The sequence below is a fragment of the Callionymus lyra genome, chromosome 12 (genome assembly GCF_982586985.1).
Source record: "Callionymus lyra chromosome 12, fCalLyr1.hap1.1, whole genome shotgun sequence".
NCBI classification, from domain to species: Eukaryota; Metazoa; Chordata; class Actinopteri; order Syngnathiformes; family Callionymidae; genus Callionymus; species Callionymus lyra.
Genome location: NC_141829.1, coordinates 6,386,876 through 6,402,526, shown reverse-complemented (window position 1 = coordinate 6,402,526; position 15,651 = coordinate 6,386,876). Strand labels below are relative to the sequence as shown.

At 34.5% G+C, this 15,651-nt stretch overlaps 1 protein-coding gene across 2 annotated transcripts in view; it reads left to right on the top strand.

The window, feature by feature from the left end:
- The window catches only part of cntnap5a (contactin associated protein family member 5a), a 246,610-nt gene that overhangs the window by 191,415 nt on the left and 39,544 nt on the right, over positions 1 to 15,651 (top strand). For both annotated transcript variants that reach the window (XM_087804487.1, XM_087804486.1), the window contains exons 16-18: positions 1,541 to 1,711; positions 2,832 to 3,050; positions 9,300 to 9,539. In XM_087804487.1, the coding sequence (XP_087660613.1) occupies positions 1,541 to 1,711; positions 2,832 to 3,050; positions 9,300 to 9,539 (630 nt within the window). The remainder of the gene's footprint in view (positions 1 to 1,540; positions 1,712 to 2,831; positions 3,051 to 9,299; positions 9,540 to 15,651) is intronic.

The following is a 15,651-nucleotide window of genomic DNA, read 5'->3' as shown; positions in this document are numbered from 1 at the left end:
TTTTCATTTCAACTTTAGGATAAAACCACGTGTGTTTGAAGTGAAACATTTTCATCTTCTTTCTTTTATTGCGTGTATCTCTTTCTTTTTAGCTCCGATCAATACCTTTTCTTCACGCATCCCATCGGAATAGCTATCAGGGAAAAGATCAGAGACAACAAAGAAGAGACTCCACCCAAATAAAAAAAAGTACAATGGCTTGAATATGTTATCTTTCACACTGTTGCGAATGCAAATAATACATCTTTTCATTCTGAAAAAAAAAAAAAAATCCAAGGTGTCTTAGTTAATAGTGTTGTCACGACAAGGATGAGAATTTAGCGGATGGATGGATGAATTGACAGATGGATGGATGGATGAATTGATTGAAGGATGGATAATTGGATGGATGGATGGATGGATGGATGGATAATTGGATGGACGAATGGATGGATGGATGGATGGATGGACGGACGGATGGATGGACGGACGGACGGACGGATGGACGGATGGATGGATGGATGGATGGATGGATGGATTAATTGTAGAATTGCTGGGATCTTTTTTTCCTTAATCAACTATAGTCTTACTTCAACTGTAAAGTGTCTTGAGATAACTTTGTTATGATAAGACGCTTTAAATAAAATTGAATTGAATGGAATGAATAAGTTGATATGGATGGATGGATGGATGGATAATTTGATAATTTGATAATTGGATGGATGGATGGATGAATTGATTGAAGGAAGAATGGATGGATGGATGGATGGATGAATTGATTGAAGGAAGAATGGATGGATGGATGGATGGATGGATGGATGAATTGATTGAAGGAAGAATGGATGGATGGATGGATGGATGAATTGATTGAAGGATGGATGGATGGATGAATTGATTGAAGAATGGATAATTGGATAATTGGATGGATAATAGATGGATGGATGGATGGTAAATGGATGGATGGATGTTGAATGGATGGATGGATGGATGGACTCTATCTGGAGATCTCCTTCGGATAATTGGGTTTCCAGTTCACAGCAGAAAAAAGCAGGTAAAGCAAGTTTCATAAAACAAGAACAAAGTGCAAACAAAAGAACAAAAGTTTAAGGGATGACAAAGTGCAAGTATAAATAACTTAGATCAAAGGAAACAATGCAAAGAAAAGAATACAAAGGAAAATCATTTTAAAAAGACGGGATTGTAAATCCAAACGTAAGTAAGTAAGTAAGTAAGTAATATATATTTATATAGCGCTTTTCGAGACCAGGGTGATCAATTCAATCTTTTGAGGGTCAGTGTGAGTTTAAATAAATGTATCTTGAAACTAAACAAACAAACAAGTTCCTCTAATAGAAACGCTTTGATGAAAATTCAATTCACTCTTTTTCTTTGTTATTCTGTCGAGGCGTAATTGTTCCCCATGTGTAGGAGAGTTCATGCGAGCTGTTTGAACGCGATAAACAAGTTCTGTGATAAGCGTCCGGTCCGGGAGTTAAATCATGTCGAAGAACCTCTGGCGTCGCTCGGATCTCATTCCACTTCCTGTTCTTCTCTTCCTCAGAGTCGGTGTGGAACGCGGCCAATTTCTACCAGGAATCTTCTTACATCTTCTTCCCCACCTCGCACACGGAGCCCACGTCCGACATCTCCTTCTTCTTCAAGACCAGCGCTCCCTCGGGGGTGTTCCTGGAGAACCTGGGCGTCAAGGATTTCATCAGAGTGGAGCTGAGCTGTAAGTGAACGGCCGACGATCAGCGGGAGAAACGTGGAGACGAAGCCGCCATTAGCGACCGATCTACCTTTGTCTGCATTTTGATGGAGAACGTTTTCTCGCTCCTGCTGCTCCTTCGCTTCTTTCGCAGCATGGTGCTGAACCGAGTCGAGAAGAATAAGACTCCCCCTGAAACCTTCCAAAATATAAGTGATATAATTGTCCAGAAAGTATTTTATTAAGAAGCTTCTCAGGTATTGAAAACTTCTATCATTAACGGGAAACTTTTTTTCCCCCCCGATTCTTTTTTGCGATTCTTGACTCAAAACAGTGGGAAGATTATTTTTTTAATTGAAGTTTAGGTCCGAACACTGTAGGGCAGGAGTCGCAAAATCAATTGTTCTGGGTGTCAAAAGATAAAAACATAATCTTTATTTTGTAACTATCTGACATTTTTTAATGCTAAACTTGGTCAACAAAAACAACATTTGTGTATATATATTTTATTATGATTAATTATTATTGTATAATTAATTCTATATTTTATTTTTGTTGATTTATTATTTATTCTACATTTTTATTGTATTTATTTATTATTTATTCTATATTTTTATTTTATTTATTATTCATTTTATTTTATTTATTTCATTATTTATTTAGTTTAATTCATTTTTGAGTACTAACCCTTACACTTTTAAGTATTCTTTTTTTATTTGTAATGTTCTCTTTATGTTTTAATTTTAAAATTACAAATTACAATGTATAATCAAAATTAGTTTAATTTTTTTAATGTATTATTTATTTTATTTATTATTTATTATTCTTAAAAAAAAAAGGGTTTATATTTAAAAGATGAATATTGTTCTAAACAATCTTCCTTGGGAAACGCACTGCAGAGAACAAAGTGCAAATGTAAAGAACAAAGTCAGGGGATGACAAAGTGCACATATAAAGAACATAGATCAAGGGAAATAACACAAAGCGCAAATATAAAGAACAAAGAGCAAGGGATGTCAACGTAAAACTTAAAGGAAAGGATGCAAAAATGCTGCAAAATTAATTTCTTAACCACCTGTGTGATGATTTAAAACCTGAACATTCAAATGATCTGTTTCTTACCCTCCTGTCTCTGCGTCCTCAGCCCCCTCGGTGGTGTCGTTCTCCTTCCAGGTGGGCAACGGTCCCACGGTTCTCTCCGTCAAGTCCCACCTCCCTCTGAACGACCGGCAGTGGCACTTCGTGAGGCTGGAACGCAACGTGAAGGAAGCTCTCCTGCAGGTGGACCAGCTCCCCGTTCGCTTCCTGGAGACCCCGGCCGACCGACACCTGCCCATCCAGCTCGGGAACCAGCTGTTCGTAGGTGAGCAGTCGCAAACTCTCCTTGTCGTTGTAAGTAAGTAGTAATTTATATTTGTATAGCGCTTTTCCAGACCAGGGTCACAAAGCGCTTAAACAATCAAAACAATATTCAATAAAGTATATACTTTAAAGATCAAGATACAACTGATAACACAACAGGAGTTCCAGAAAATCAAGTAAAAAGCCTGAACAAATAGAAACGTCTGTTGTTTCTTGAAGGAGTCAGTAGATCATCAAACACAGAGATGGTTCCAAAGCTTAGGAGCAACAGTCTGGAAGGATTTCTCTCCTCTGGTCCTGAGCCGTGTGCGTGGAACCATCAGTAGATTCTGATCCACAGACCTCAGAGCCCGAGCTGGGGTGTAAGGCTGGATCAGAATCTACTGATGGAAGGTCTGACCATGAATAGATCTGAAAGTAAAAACCAGAATTTTAAAATGATCCTGAAAGAAACTGGAAGCCAGTGAAGAGATTTAAGGATCGGAGAGATGTGAGTTCTTCTACTAGAGCGGCTCAGAAGTCTCGCTGCAGAGTTTTGAATCAACTGCAGTTTTGTGGAACGAAAAAACGACGACATTCTTATTCCATAAAAAGAAGTCAAATCTATTGAGAAACATTTAATTCACCAGACCCCGTGTCTCTCTTTCTCTCACTTACAAAAGCATCAAGGTGAGAAGCGACGCTCGTTCCCTTTGAGCTTTAAAGGGAATTTCTAATAAAAGAATTTCTCAAGAACAATCGGGGGGGAAAAAAAAAAAAAGTTTTTTTTTTCTGTAGCCATTACTCCGGAGAAGAAGAGCCGGCACTCCAGAGAAGAACCGCTGTCATTGTTTCCGGAATATAAAACAGTCGTGAGCAGATGAGGGGGGGGGGGGGATTTTGAGGGGTCAGATCCGGAGGGACGGAGTCGGATATCGAGAGCGTCCATGAATATTAAAACGTAGCCTCAATGTAAATAGACTGGAGTTATAAATGGAAATGGAAATGACTTATTTTTTTCACACTGATTAGTTGATATTTTCGCACATGAATCAGTCAAAACACGGATTAACATTCCACTGATGTGTCTTCAGTTTCACATCGGTTTTCTCGCGTCGACTCACAATTGGAAACGACCCGCGAGTTAATGATAAATGTTCCAGATCAAACGCATGGATTTGCATTTTGGTTTGATGTGTTTTTTTCCTGTAGAGGGTCCCCTGACCAGGGGCCACACTTACAAGAGACACTATCTTACCACAAGTGGGAATTCATCCTCTTGTTTTTCTTATTGTTATTGTTATTGTTATTGTTATTGTTATTGTTATTGTTATTGTTATTGTTATTCTAATTCTAATTCTTATTCTTATTCTTATTCGAATTCTTATTCTTATTCTTATTCTTATTCTTATTCTTACTCTTATTTTTATTGTCCTTATTCTTATTGTCCTTATTCTTATTCTTATTCTTATTCTTATACTTATACTTATACTTATACTTATACTTATACTCTTTTTCTTTTTCTTTTTCTTTTTCTTTTTCTTTTTCTTATTCTTATTATTCTTTTTTTTTTCTTTTTCTTTTTCTTATTCGTATTCTTATTCTTATTCTTATTCTTATACTTGTTCTTATTCTTTTTCTTATTCTTATTATTCTTTTTCTTTTTCTTTTTCTTATTATTTTTTTTCTTTTTCTTTTTCTTTTTCTTATTCTTATTCTTATTCTTATTCTTATTCTTATTCTTATTCCTATTCTTATTCTTATTCTTATTCTTATTCTTATTCTTATTATTCTTCGTATTCTTATTATTCTTATTCCTATTCCTATTCTAATTCTTATTCTTATTGTTATTATTGTTATTCCTATTCTTATTCTTATTCTTATTCTTATTCTTATTCTTATTCTTATTCTTGTTGTCCTTATTCTTATTATTTTTATTCTTATTCTTATTATTCTATTTATGATTCTTATTCTTATTCTTATTCTTGTTCTTGTTCTTATTCTATTCTTATTCTCATTGTCCTTATTCTTATTCTTATTCTTCTTATTTTTACTATAGTATTGTAAAGTAACTTTAAAACAAATACATTAAAAAAAAAAACAACAACAATATCATATCGAAAAAAGAAAATGTCTTAGGGGCCCACATTGTATACTCTTTCAGGGGCCTCAAGGTCCAATGAAAGAATGGACACAGAGAGTACGATAGAATAACCAGATAATCAATAAACCAGAAAATACAAACAGGAAATGGAAGGAAAAAAACACACAAAAAAACACCTATTTAATCTCAGGAGGTAACTTCGTAGGGGGCCACATGTGAAGGGCCTTAAGGCTAAATGAAATAAGGACAAAGGAAAAGACACAAAGTATTCTAGAATAATTTTAAAACAAATACATGAGCGAAAAAGGAAACAACAATATCATATCAGAAAAAATGTCCTAGGGGCCCATATTATATACTCTTCCAGGGGCCTCGAGGTCAAATGAAAGAATAAACAATGAGAAATAACCTGTATGATAGAATAACCAAAATCAAAAGATACAAAATGTACGGAAAGAAAGAGTCCAAAAAGTACTTCATTTATCTCGGGGTAAAGTTTCTAGGGCCCCACATTTTAAAGACACCTGTGAGGGGCCTAAGGTTGATGAAAGTAAACAAAGAGAATACCTAAAAGAAAAATGTCATGTCAGTAAAATGATCAACGAGGGCCACGAAACTAAATGGGACGACGGTTAAAGAAGAAGAGCCTCTAGGCTCATGTATGAATAAATAAATACAAAGGAAAAATACGATAAAAACCCACCACCTAATGTCAAGGTGAATTTCTCGGGGGGCCATATTATGAACCCTAGCAGCAGTGAGGGGCCATATTATGAACCCTAGCAGCACTGAGGGGCCGTCAAACAAATGAAAAAATGGACAAATAATGAGCCTCAAGAGCCTCAATATGTTATAATAACTTGAATAAAGGAAGAAAAAACAATCATCTGAGAGTAAATTTCCCAGGGGCCACAATACACGAGTACAATGGAAGAAAATGAAACAAATCCTATCAGAAGAGCTAGAAGTCGGTTTAATCATTTTATTACATTAAAAAATGAAACTTCTTTCTTATTATGTCGTTATTTATCTAAAAATATCGACATAGATTATCATTTGAGTTCTGAGTCTGATTTACTTGGAACATAACTACTAATATACTAAAGAAAACGGTGTAATACAAAAACTGTATACTATAAAAGCTGTATACTATCAAAACTGTATACTATAAAAAACATAAACAATAAAAAAAAGTATACTACAAAAACTGTATACTATAAAAACTGTGTACTAAAACAACTTTATTCTACAAAAACTGTATGATCCAAAACCGTTATAGCATAAAAACTTTATACTATAAAAATGGTTTCCTTAAGAAACTTTATACTTTAAATACTGTATACTACAAAAAATCTTTACTAAAACAACTGTGTACTGTAACAATATATACTACAACAACTGAATACTATAAAAAAAATGTATTCTACAAAAACTTTATACTATGAACACTGTATACTATAGAATCTGTATTCTATAAAAAACTGTATTCTATTAAAACTGTATACTACAAAAATGTATACTTTAAAAACTATATACTACAAAAACTGTATACTACAAGAAAACGGTATACTACAAAGACTGTTTACTGTAAAAACGGTATACTACAAAAACTGTTATAGCAACGATAAAAACTACTATAAAAAACATAAACAATAAAAAAACTGTATACTCCAAAAAAAAAATGTATACTACAAAAACTGTTATAGCATAAAAACTTACTTACTATACTATAAAAATTGTGTACTAAAACAACTTTATACTAAAAACAATGTATTCTATCAAAACAATGTACTAAAAAAACGATATACTCAAAAGACTGTGTAATACAAAACTGTTATAGCATAAAAACGTTATACTATAAAAACTATCCTTAAAAAACTGTATACTTTAAATACGGTATACTAGAAAAAAAATCTTCTTTCTGTACCAGTTTTCCATCATTTTGTGTCGCAACTTCTCCAGAAGATTTGTCCCTCAAATAAATACTAATCTGTTACTGTCCTTTCTAGTGACTCCTAAGAAATACAGAGTATCTTTATGTTACATAAAAGTATAAATCAACCTAAATATCACAAATTTTTACTCGATCAATGATCTGGAAACAAAATGCTGCAAATGACACAAAAACAAAAAGATGACTTCGATCGTTTTTGCTTTAATTTCTTCTGTATTTAACTTTGTTTACTTCAACACTCCGAGGCTAAACGCTCTTCGTTATTCTTTCAACCTCAGTCTGTTTTGTTTTTCGGCGCCTCGGCTCATATTCTTAATGGATCATTTGGTTTTAGGGAAAAATTATTGGATGGAAAAAAGACAAATGAACGCAATAAGCCTCCCCGGGTCATTGAGAAACGCTCCCATTAGAGGATTTAATTGTTTTCACATTAGGGTTTGGGGAAAAGGCGGCGTTCCATTGGAAGGTGTCCTCCGTCTTCGCAAAGATCATTATGGATTGTTTGGTTATTTATAGGGAGACCTGGTGACCTGCCTTTTACCCCGGATCGTACGTTCTCTCGCTTTCATTTGAAGAATTATGGATAAGCTGGTGGTAACAAATGAGATTGTTTGTAGTATTTTTTTATGTATGTAGTGTTTGGCAATATGTACTTTAGCAAACCTAAAACAGTGCAACAACTACAGTCACTTCAGACACACTGATGGAAGATCTCATTTAGATGAATAGATGGGCTCACAAAGTGTTTTCAGTCGTTAATTATAGAAAGAAGGAGCATCTGACGCTGATGAAGATGCACATCCTGGTCCAGGTCTAGTCCCCAGGGGCCGTTATTATGTACTTTTTGAGGGTCAAATGAAGGAATGGTCAAAAAGAAACAACCAGATTCCACTTTTTTTTTCTCTTTTTCCTTTTTCTTTCTGATTTATATATATGTATGTTGCGTACAGTAAAATTCTTTTTTTTTGTGTATTGATAAACATTTAAATTCCAAAATATTTTATGTTTCCATGAAAAAAAAATCTATATTTTGTTACATCCCCTAACTTCTTCTTCTTCTCCTTCTCATTCTTCTTCTTATTATTATTCTAATTCTTATATACCTCATTATTCTTATTCTTTTTCTTATTCTTATTTTTTCTCATTATTCTTATTCTTACTATTCTTATTCTTCTTATTCTTCTTATTCTTCTTTTTCTTCTTTTTCTTTTTCTTTTTCTTATTTTTCTTATTCTTCTCATTCTTATTCTTATTCCTATTCCAATTTTAATTCTTATTCCAATTCCTATTCCCATTCTTATTCTTATTCTTATTCTTATTCTTATTCTTATTCTTATTCTTATTCTTATTCTTATTTTATTCTTATTCTTATTCCTATTTTTATTCTTATTATTCTCCTTCTCATTCTCATTCTTATTCTTATTCTCATTCTTATTCTTATTCCCATTCTTATTCTTATTCTTATTCTCATTCTTATTCTTATTCTTATTCTTATTCTTATTCTTATTCCTATTTTTATTCTTATTATTCTCATTCTCATTCTCATTCTTATTCTTATTCTTATTTTATTCTTATTCTTATTCTTATTCTTATTCTTATTCCTATTTTTATTCTTATTATTCTCCTTCTCATTCTCATTCTTATTCTTATTCTCATTCTTATTCTTATTCTTATTCTTATTCTTATTCTTATTCTTATTCTTATTCTTATTCTCATTCTCATTCTTATTCTTATTCTTATTCTTATTCTTATTCTTATTCTTATTCTTATTCTTATTCTTATTCTCATTCTTATTCTTATTCTTATTCTTATTTCTGTTGCAATTTTTATTCCTATTCTTATTATTTTTCTTATTCTTGTTCTTATTCTTATTCTTATTCTTCCCAACATTAGCGTTAACACCTTTTGAATTCATCAAAGATCAAGGTAATCTTATAAAACACACTTCAACAAACTGCACTCACTACTACACTCTGCTGTCGTGAAGAAACCTCACTAGACCTGGACCAGGATCTTCATCAGCGTCTGATGCTCCTTCGTTCTATAATTAACGACTGAAAACACCGTGTGAGTTCATCCATTCATCTAAACGAGATCTTCCTTCGCTCCGGTGCTCGCGGAACCGAGTCAAAGACGGAATCAAAGCACGACTTAAAGGGAGGCCGGATCATAAAGACCTAACGTGACTAATGAGACCTGGTTTTTTCCTCCAGGGGGGACGGCGTCTCTCAAGAGGGGCTTCCTGGGCTGCGTCCGGAGCCTGATGGTCAACGGCGCCAGCCTGGACCTGGAGGAGAGGGTGAAGGTGACGCCGGGCGTGAGCGCCGGCTGCCCGGGTTACTGCAGCGGCTCCAGCAGCCTGTGCCACAACAGGGGGCGCTGTGTGGAGAAGAGCAACGGCTACGCCTGCGACTGCTCGCAGTCGGCGTACGGAGGCGCCGCCTGCAACCAAGGTGAGGTGTCGCGATGCTTCGCCCGCTGGTGACGAAGCTTCGTGGAACAGTGATTTTAGAGACCGCGGGAATAGATCGCTCTGAACCGATATCCTATTGAAACCATTGTTTATTTAATTTGTGGCGCCACCTACTGAGCTTTTCAAAGTATGACACTGTTTCATGAAGCTTCATCAGCAGTTTTCAGCAGATAATCAATATGTTATCAATGAATGAAGTGTTTAAATTCCAAATGATTTGTTGCAGACATTTCTTTTAAAAAAAAAGAAATAGGCCTGAACACATGTATAATATTTATGTTGTGATTTGGTAAATTTGAAAAATACTCCTTTTAAATTGACTATGTTAAAAAGTATGTGTATCCAAAATGTACTAGACAAAAAACAAACTTTGCACTTTTTCTGGAACTGATTGTATAGTTGTTTGTGTTTAGCTAAAATGCTATGGCTAGCTCACAAATGTAACAAAAAATATATTATATATATCTTTATTTATTTTGAAGTAAAAATAGGCCTGAACACACGTCTAATATTTATGTTGTGATTTGGTCAATTTGAAATGGTAAATAAATTTGGTAAATTTAAAAATACATTTACTCCTTTTACATTGACTATGTTAAAAAGTACATGTATCCAAAATGTACGAGACAAAAAACAAACGTAAAAGCATTAAAAATATTAAATGATCGAGAGACCCTAAAAAAAAAGGTTATCTAGTTGTTTTTTTCTTTTCTTTTTTCATTCCTTCAAAATAGTTTTGGATCCAGATGGCGATCGTGTATTCATCAAAATAGTTTTTGTTTCCCAAGTTGCGTAAAATGAGAATATGATGTTAATGTTTACTACATTTTATTACAACAACATTCGTTTTTCAAGCATCGTTCATTTTTTTTTTTAAGAATATGGCATGAAAAATATCATTTTAATAAAGTAGATTGTAATTTTGTAAATATATTTTAATATGATTCCAATAACTTTTATAAACGATCTTGTGCCTGTTTTTTCAAGTAAAATAACATACTGTGCATCAGTGTTTTTAGATTCATGTTACGGGATTTTGGGGAAACATGATCATAAAGTATTTGATAAAATTCAATGTATTTAAAATGTTCCAGCGAGAAAAAAAATCGAACCACAAAACACACACAATTTGTTTTATGCATATTCAAGCAGTTGTTTAGCTGCTTTTTGCAATCTTAAAAAAAACAAATACATTTGACTATTTTTGAACCATTTTTTCAATAAAAACCCAGTGCAGCATTTTCCTGTGAGTGGATTGAAAGCAGGAGAGATGAGAAAGTGTTTACTCTTCCTGGAGCGAGGAATCACACTGTGGATGTTTCAACAGAGTTTTTTGTGCTGTCAGCAGATGTCAGATCTGACGGAGATTTTTCCTTTTGTACGTCCTCCGCAAGAAGGACTCACACTTGGAAAGCAACACATCGAGGTGATGCTTGGGAAGAAAAAAACAACAAAAAAAACAACGCCACGGATTGTCATCGTCGTCGACACTCGCGATCGAGTCTCGCGATCGAGTCTCGCGCCATATCTGCCGAGGCAGGAGTCCCGACAGATGCGACTATCCTTCGTCTCTTTATATAGACTTAATGATCGCCGCCGTAGTAGCAACCGTCGGGCGAGAACTTCACCCCCTTTTGCCATTGTTAAAACCACTTCTACATCGCTTACAATATCATTAACGTTGTTTCGGCAACGCGTTCGACGGACGTTCGTTTCGAGCGTAGTCTTCCTGGTTCCCGGGTCTTGCCGAACCGTCGTCTATTCCTGGTCTTGACAGTTTCAGGCTGGAGGTTGACTCACTCTGCTTACTCACATCCACCGTCGCCTGTCTGTCGATCACTTTTATCGCCAGATGAAGAGACGCATGACAAGTGGAAGATTTTTTTCAGCTCCGGGATAAAAAGACAAGTGAGGAAAATAACCAGAAAAAAAAATGGTGGAATGAAGAAGAAGCTGATATTAGTTTGTGGATTTCATGAGGAACACACGGTGACCTCCGGCATGATAACAAAATCTAATAATAATTTTCCGACATTTTTAAGCCTCAATGCGGCTCCACAGGAGGTTTAACACATTTATCTCTGGCTCCCTCCACTGTTGGAAGAGTGTCATTGCATGGTCGTGAATACCGAAGCGTCTCCGGCGGCGCATTGAAGCATGGAAGCCTGGTGCTAAATCAGCCATGGCGAATTTGATTAGTATACTGGGTCATTTTAAAATAACAATGATTAAAATGAGAATAAATAGAATTAATCACAAGGAGGGTATATTTGTAAAGAGTGCAATTAAACTGGATTTAAAACTGTTCCGGTTTGACTCAAGAGAGAAGACAATATATATTTACTTATTTCTCTTTATTAATCACATATAATTATGTGTATATATATATATCTTTGAGGTAATTTCTTCGATCTCTTTACAGTATATTGGCACTTTGTCACTTTTTGTACTTTCTTCTTTTTATTTGGACTTAATTCTTGTTTTTATTTATATATATCTATTATAAATAACTTGATTAATCCCTCTGGAGATTTGGGAAATTGGGTTTCCAGCTCACAGCAGTCGATAGTTTCATAAAAACCATAATAAAGAGCAAATAAAAAGAAGAAAGTGCAAAGCGATGACAAAGTGCAAAGCGATGACAAAGTGCAAATTGATGACAAAGTGCTAATAAAAAAAGCATAGATCAAAGGAATAATCACAAAGAATGGGATACAAAGAATAACATATTTTATCATCCTTTCACTCGGCTCCTGACTTTAAAATTGTCTTTTCATTTTGTAAGGATTTATTAATCTTTATTATCTTTGTGTTTCTTCTTCGTCAACGAACAAATTCATCATCTGTCTCTTAAACTTTAAAGGTAACAATACAAACATCAACAATAATCGAATTTCATTTTGAGTTTTTCAGTTTGACACATTCCATCTAAATTGAGCCATTTTTAGTGATTGAGAGATTTTGAAAACTTGAAATAAATGTACTTTAAAATGTACTTAAAAATGGCTATCCCTTAAAAACAAAATGCTTCTTTGTACGTATTATCTTTAAAATCAGATTAATAATGACGAAGTTTTAACCGTTGACCGTCCTAATCCACGATATTAACTTCCATGATTTCGTTGCTTATCTACCCCCCCTTCGAACTGCATGGGTGACCTCAATAAAAGGCCGTTGAGGCTGAAACAAGAAAAATGACTTACAGTCAAGGTCACTTGGGGTCACATCGATAACGGGAAATGTTCACTGCCTTGTACTATTGATTTCTTTTTGTTCTGGAACGATCCCAAATTGCTTTTTAAACCATGTTTACCGCAAACCCATCGTCGAAGCATCAGGATTTTGTCGTGTTTATCGTGATGAATTATGTTTTGTGAATCCAGAAAACAAATTTAAACTGTTCAAAAGTCTAAATAATTAGTGTCAATTGCTGTCGTACGTGTATATAAATCACACTTAATAAATATTCACTCTGTCCGACAAATATTTGTACATTTTTCACTGGTTTCTGGTCCATTCATTGCAGGAATATGTGGTAAAAACCTGCATTTTCAATGAAGCAGTGATTGAAACTGTGCTGAGAAGACAAATACATTCTGACTGGAAAAGAATATCATGATGAGAGTTTATTAAAATCCACCCACTGCTGCCAGAAACTGGTTATTAATCACAGTTACTGCTGAAGAGACACTTGATGAAATGATATGAATCGACCTTTGATCAACACGTCTGATAAATCTCTTTTTATGAAAGTATGATTTTATTTTTTAGTAATAATTATTGTTTGGTTTGCAGTTTTTAGCATCTTCGTCAGAGTTAGGAAACCGTTTTTTTTATTCTGGTTACAATAACAATTTTACATTTATTTTGCATGATGGTGAAGATGATGAAGATGAGAGATGATGATTAAGATGGTGATGGTGATGGTGATGAAGAAGAAGATGATGATGATGATGAAGATGAAGATGAAGATGGTGATGGTGATGGTGATGGTGATGAAGAAGAAGATGATGATGATGATGATGATGAAGATGAAGATGATGGTGATGGTGATGGTGATGAAGATGATGGTGATGGTGGTGATGATGAAGAAGAAGATGATGATGAAGATGAAGATGATGGTGATGGTGATGGTGATGATGGTGATGGTGATGGTGATGGTGATGGTGATGAAGATGAAGATGATGGTGATGTGATGGTGATGGTGGTGATGATGAAGATGAAGATGATGATGATGATGATGATGATAAAGATGATGATGACAATGAGAGATGAAATGAAGATTATGATGATGAAGATGAAGATGAAGATAATGATGAAGATGATGATGATGATGATGACAATGAGAGATGAAATGAAGATGATGATGATGAAGAGGAAGATGAAGGTGGTGATGATGATGGTGATGGTGATAAAGAAGATGAAGATGATTTAGATAATGATGATGAAGAAGATGGTGATGTGATGGTGAAGATGAAGATGGAGATGAAGATGAAGAAGATGATATTAATAGTGAAGATGATTTAGATAATTATGATGGAGATGATGGTGATGAAGTTGGTGAAGATGAAGAAGTTGATGAAGATGGTGATGAAGATGATAAATGATGATGATGATGATAAATGATGATGAAGGTGATGATGATGATTTTTATTTTCGTAACTAGTTTATTTTCCTCATTAACAAGTGTATAAACTAAAGAAACATTTCAATATAAATCCTGCACAAAGATGCTCAGATCTCACTCTAAAGCACTATAACGACCAGTTCCATCAATGAAAAACTATGTGTTGACAGTTAAATACATTTTCTAAAGAAAGAGACAGATTTCTACAACTTCTACTTCTCCACCTTTGTTCTATACCTTTAACTCTCCGTCTGACATCTAGAAATATGCTTCAGATCATTTCCAGCGCCTGAGAAAAAACACACCTGAGAAAGAAAGACTTGTGCAGATGGAGAGGCAGAAGGGCGAAGAAAGACAGGATCCATATATAGATGTGGGTTAAGAGTTTTAAGCCTGGTTCTGAAGTAATGAGATTAAACTCAGAAATGCTGCGAGGGCTGATAAGCTCACTTATGTTTACTCTCTTAATCTAGGAAAAGTGTCGCTGGCCTAGATACGAGCGCGACGATCGCTGCCAAAACAACAACTTCTTAATATTCTTAATATTATTTGACCTTCGTAGTGGACGGAAGGAAACAATTGACGTCAAATATTTATATTTTTAAATATAAATGCATGTCAATATTTGTTGTTTATTCAATGTTATAGTATATTTAATTGACATCCAAAAAAATCCCTGTCTCTGAAAATGCTAAGTGGCTAAAGCTAATTAGCCGTTTAGCATTTAAGCGTGAAAATGCTTTAGCCCTGAACAAGCTTTAATATATATAAAATATTAAAATGTACTTTACTGACGATCCGATGTTTGGACAACGAAGAACTTTTAACGATGTTAGTAGAACTAGAGTTGAGCCTTACGACTTGCCTTACTTTGTTCCTCAGACGTGGAAAATATCAGTATAAATACATACATACATAAGATATTACAAAACAAAAAAAACTTTTAACGTGATCTCGGCACTTTAAATGAAGTTCTTTGAGTATGGATGTAGCGATTTAGCTAGCAAGGTCAACGGAAGATAATAAGTTATTATTAGTTATTAATTATCACATGAAAAGACGGTGTAACACAAGAAAACGTCCACAAGATGGCAACAATACTCAGAAACTAAATCTTAAATCCATTAAAAAACAGAAATCCAAGGAAACAAAGGCTAGGGTGGCTGCAAGGCGCGAGATCCACGATGGTCCAGAGGAAAAGACTCTTTATAAAGTACCGCCGATTGGCCTGATAGTCGACAGCCGTGGATCTTGCCAAGCATCGTCCTCACCGACTGTCAAGAGAACAACAAAAAACCCAGGAAGAGACTTTACAAAATAAAAGCCCCAGGAAAGGGGAATGTGACAATGGACCCGAAAAATGTGATGGAGAAACTGAAATAAATACATTTATGAAGAAAAGAAACATGAATTAAAATGATATAAAATTGATAAAATGCAAAAACTTTCCTTTAATTATGTCATG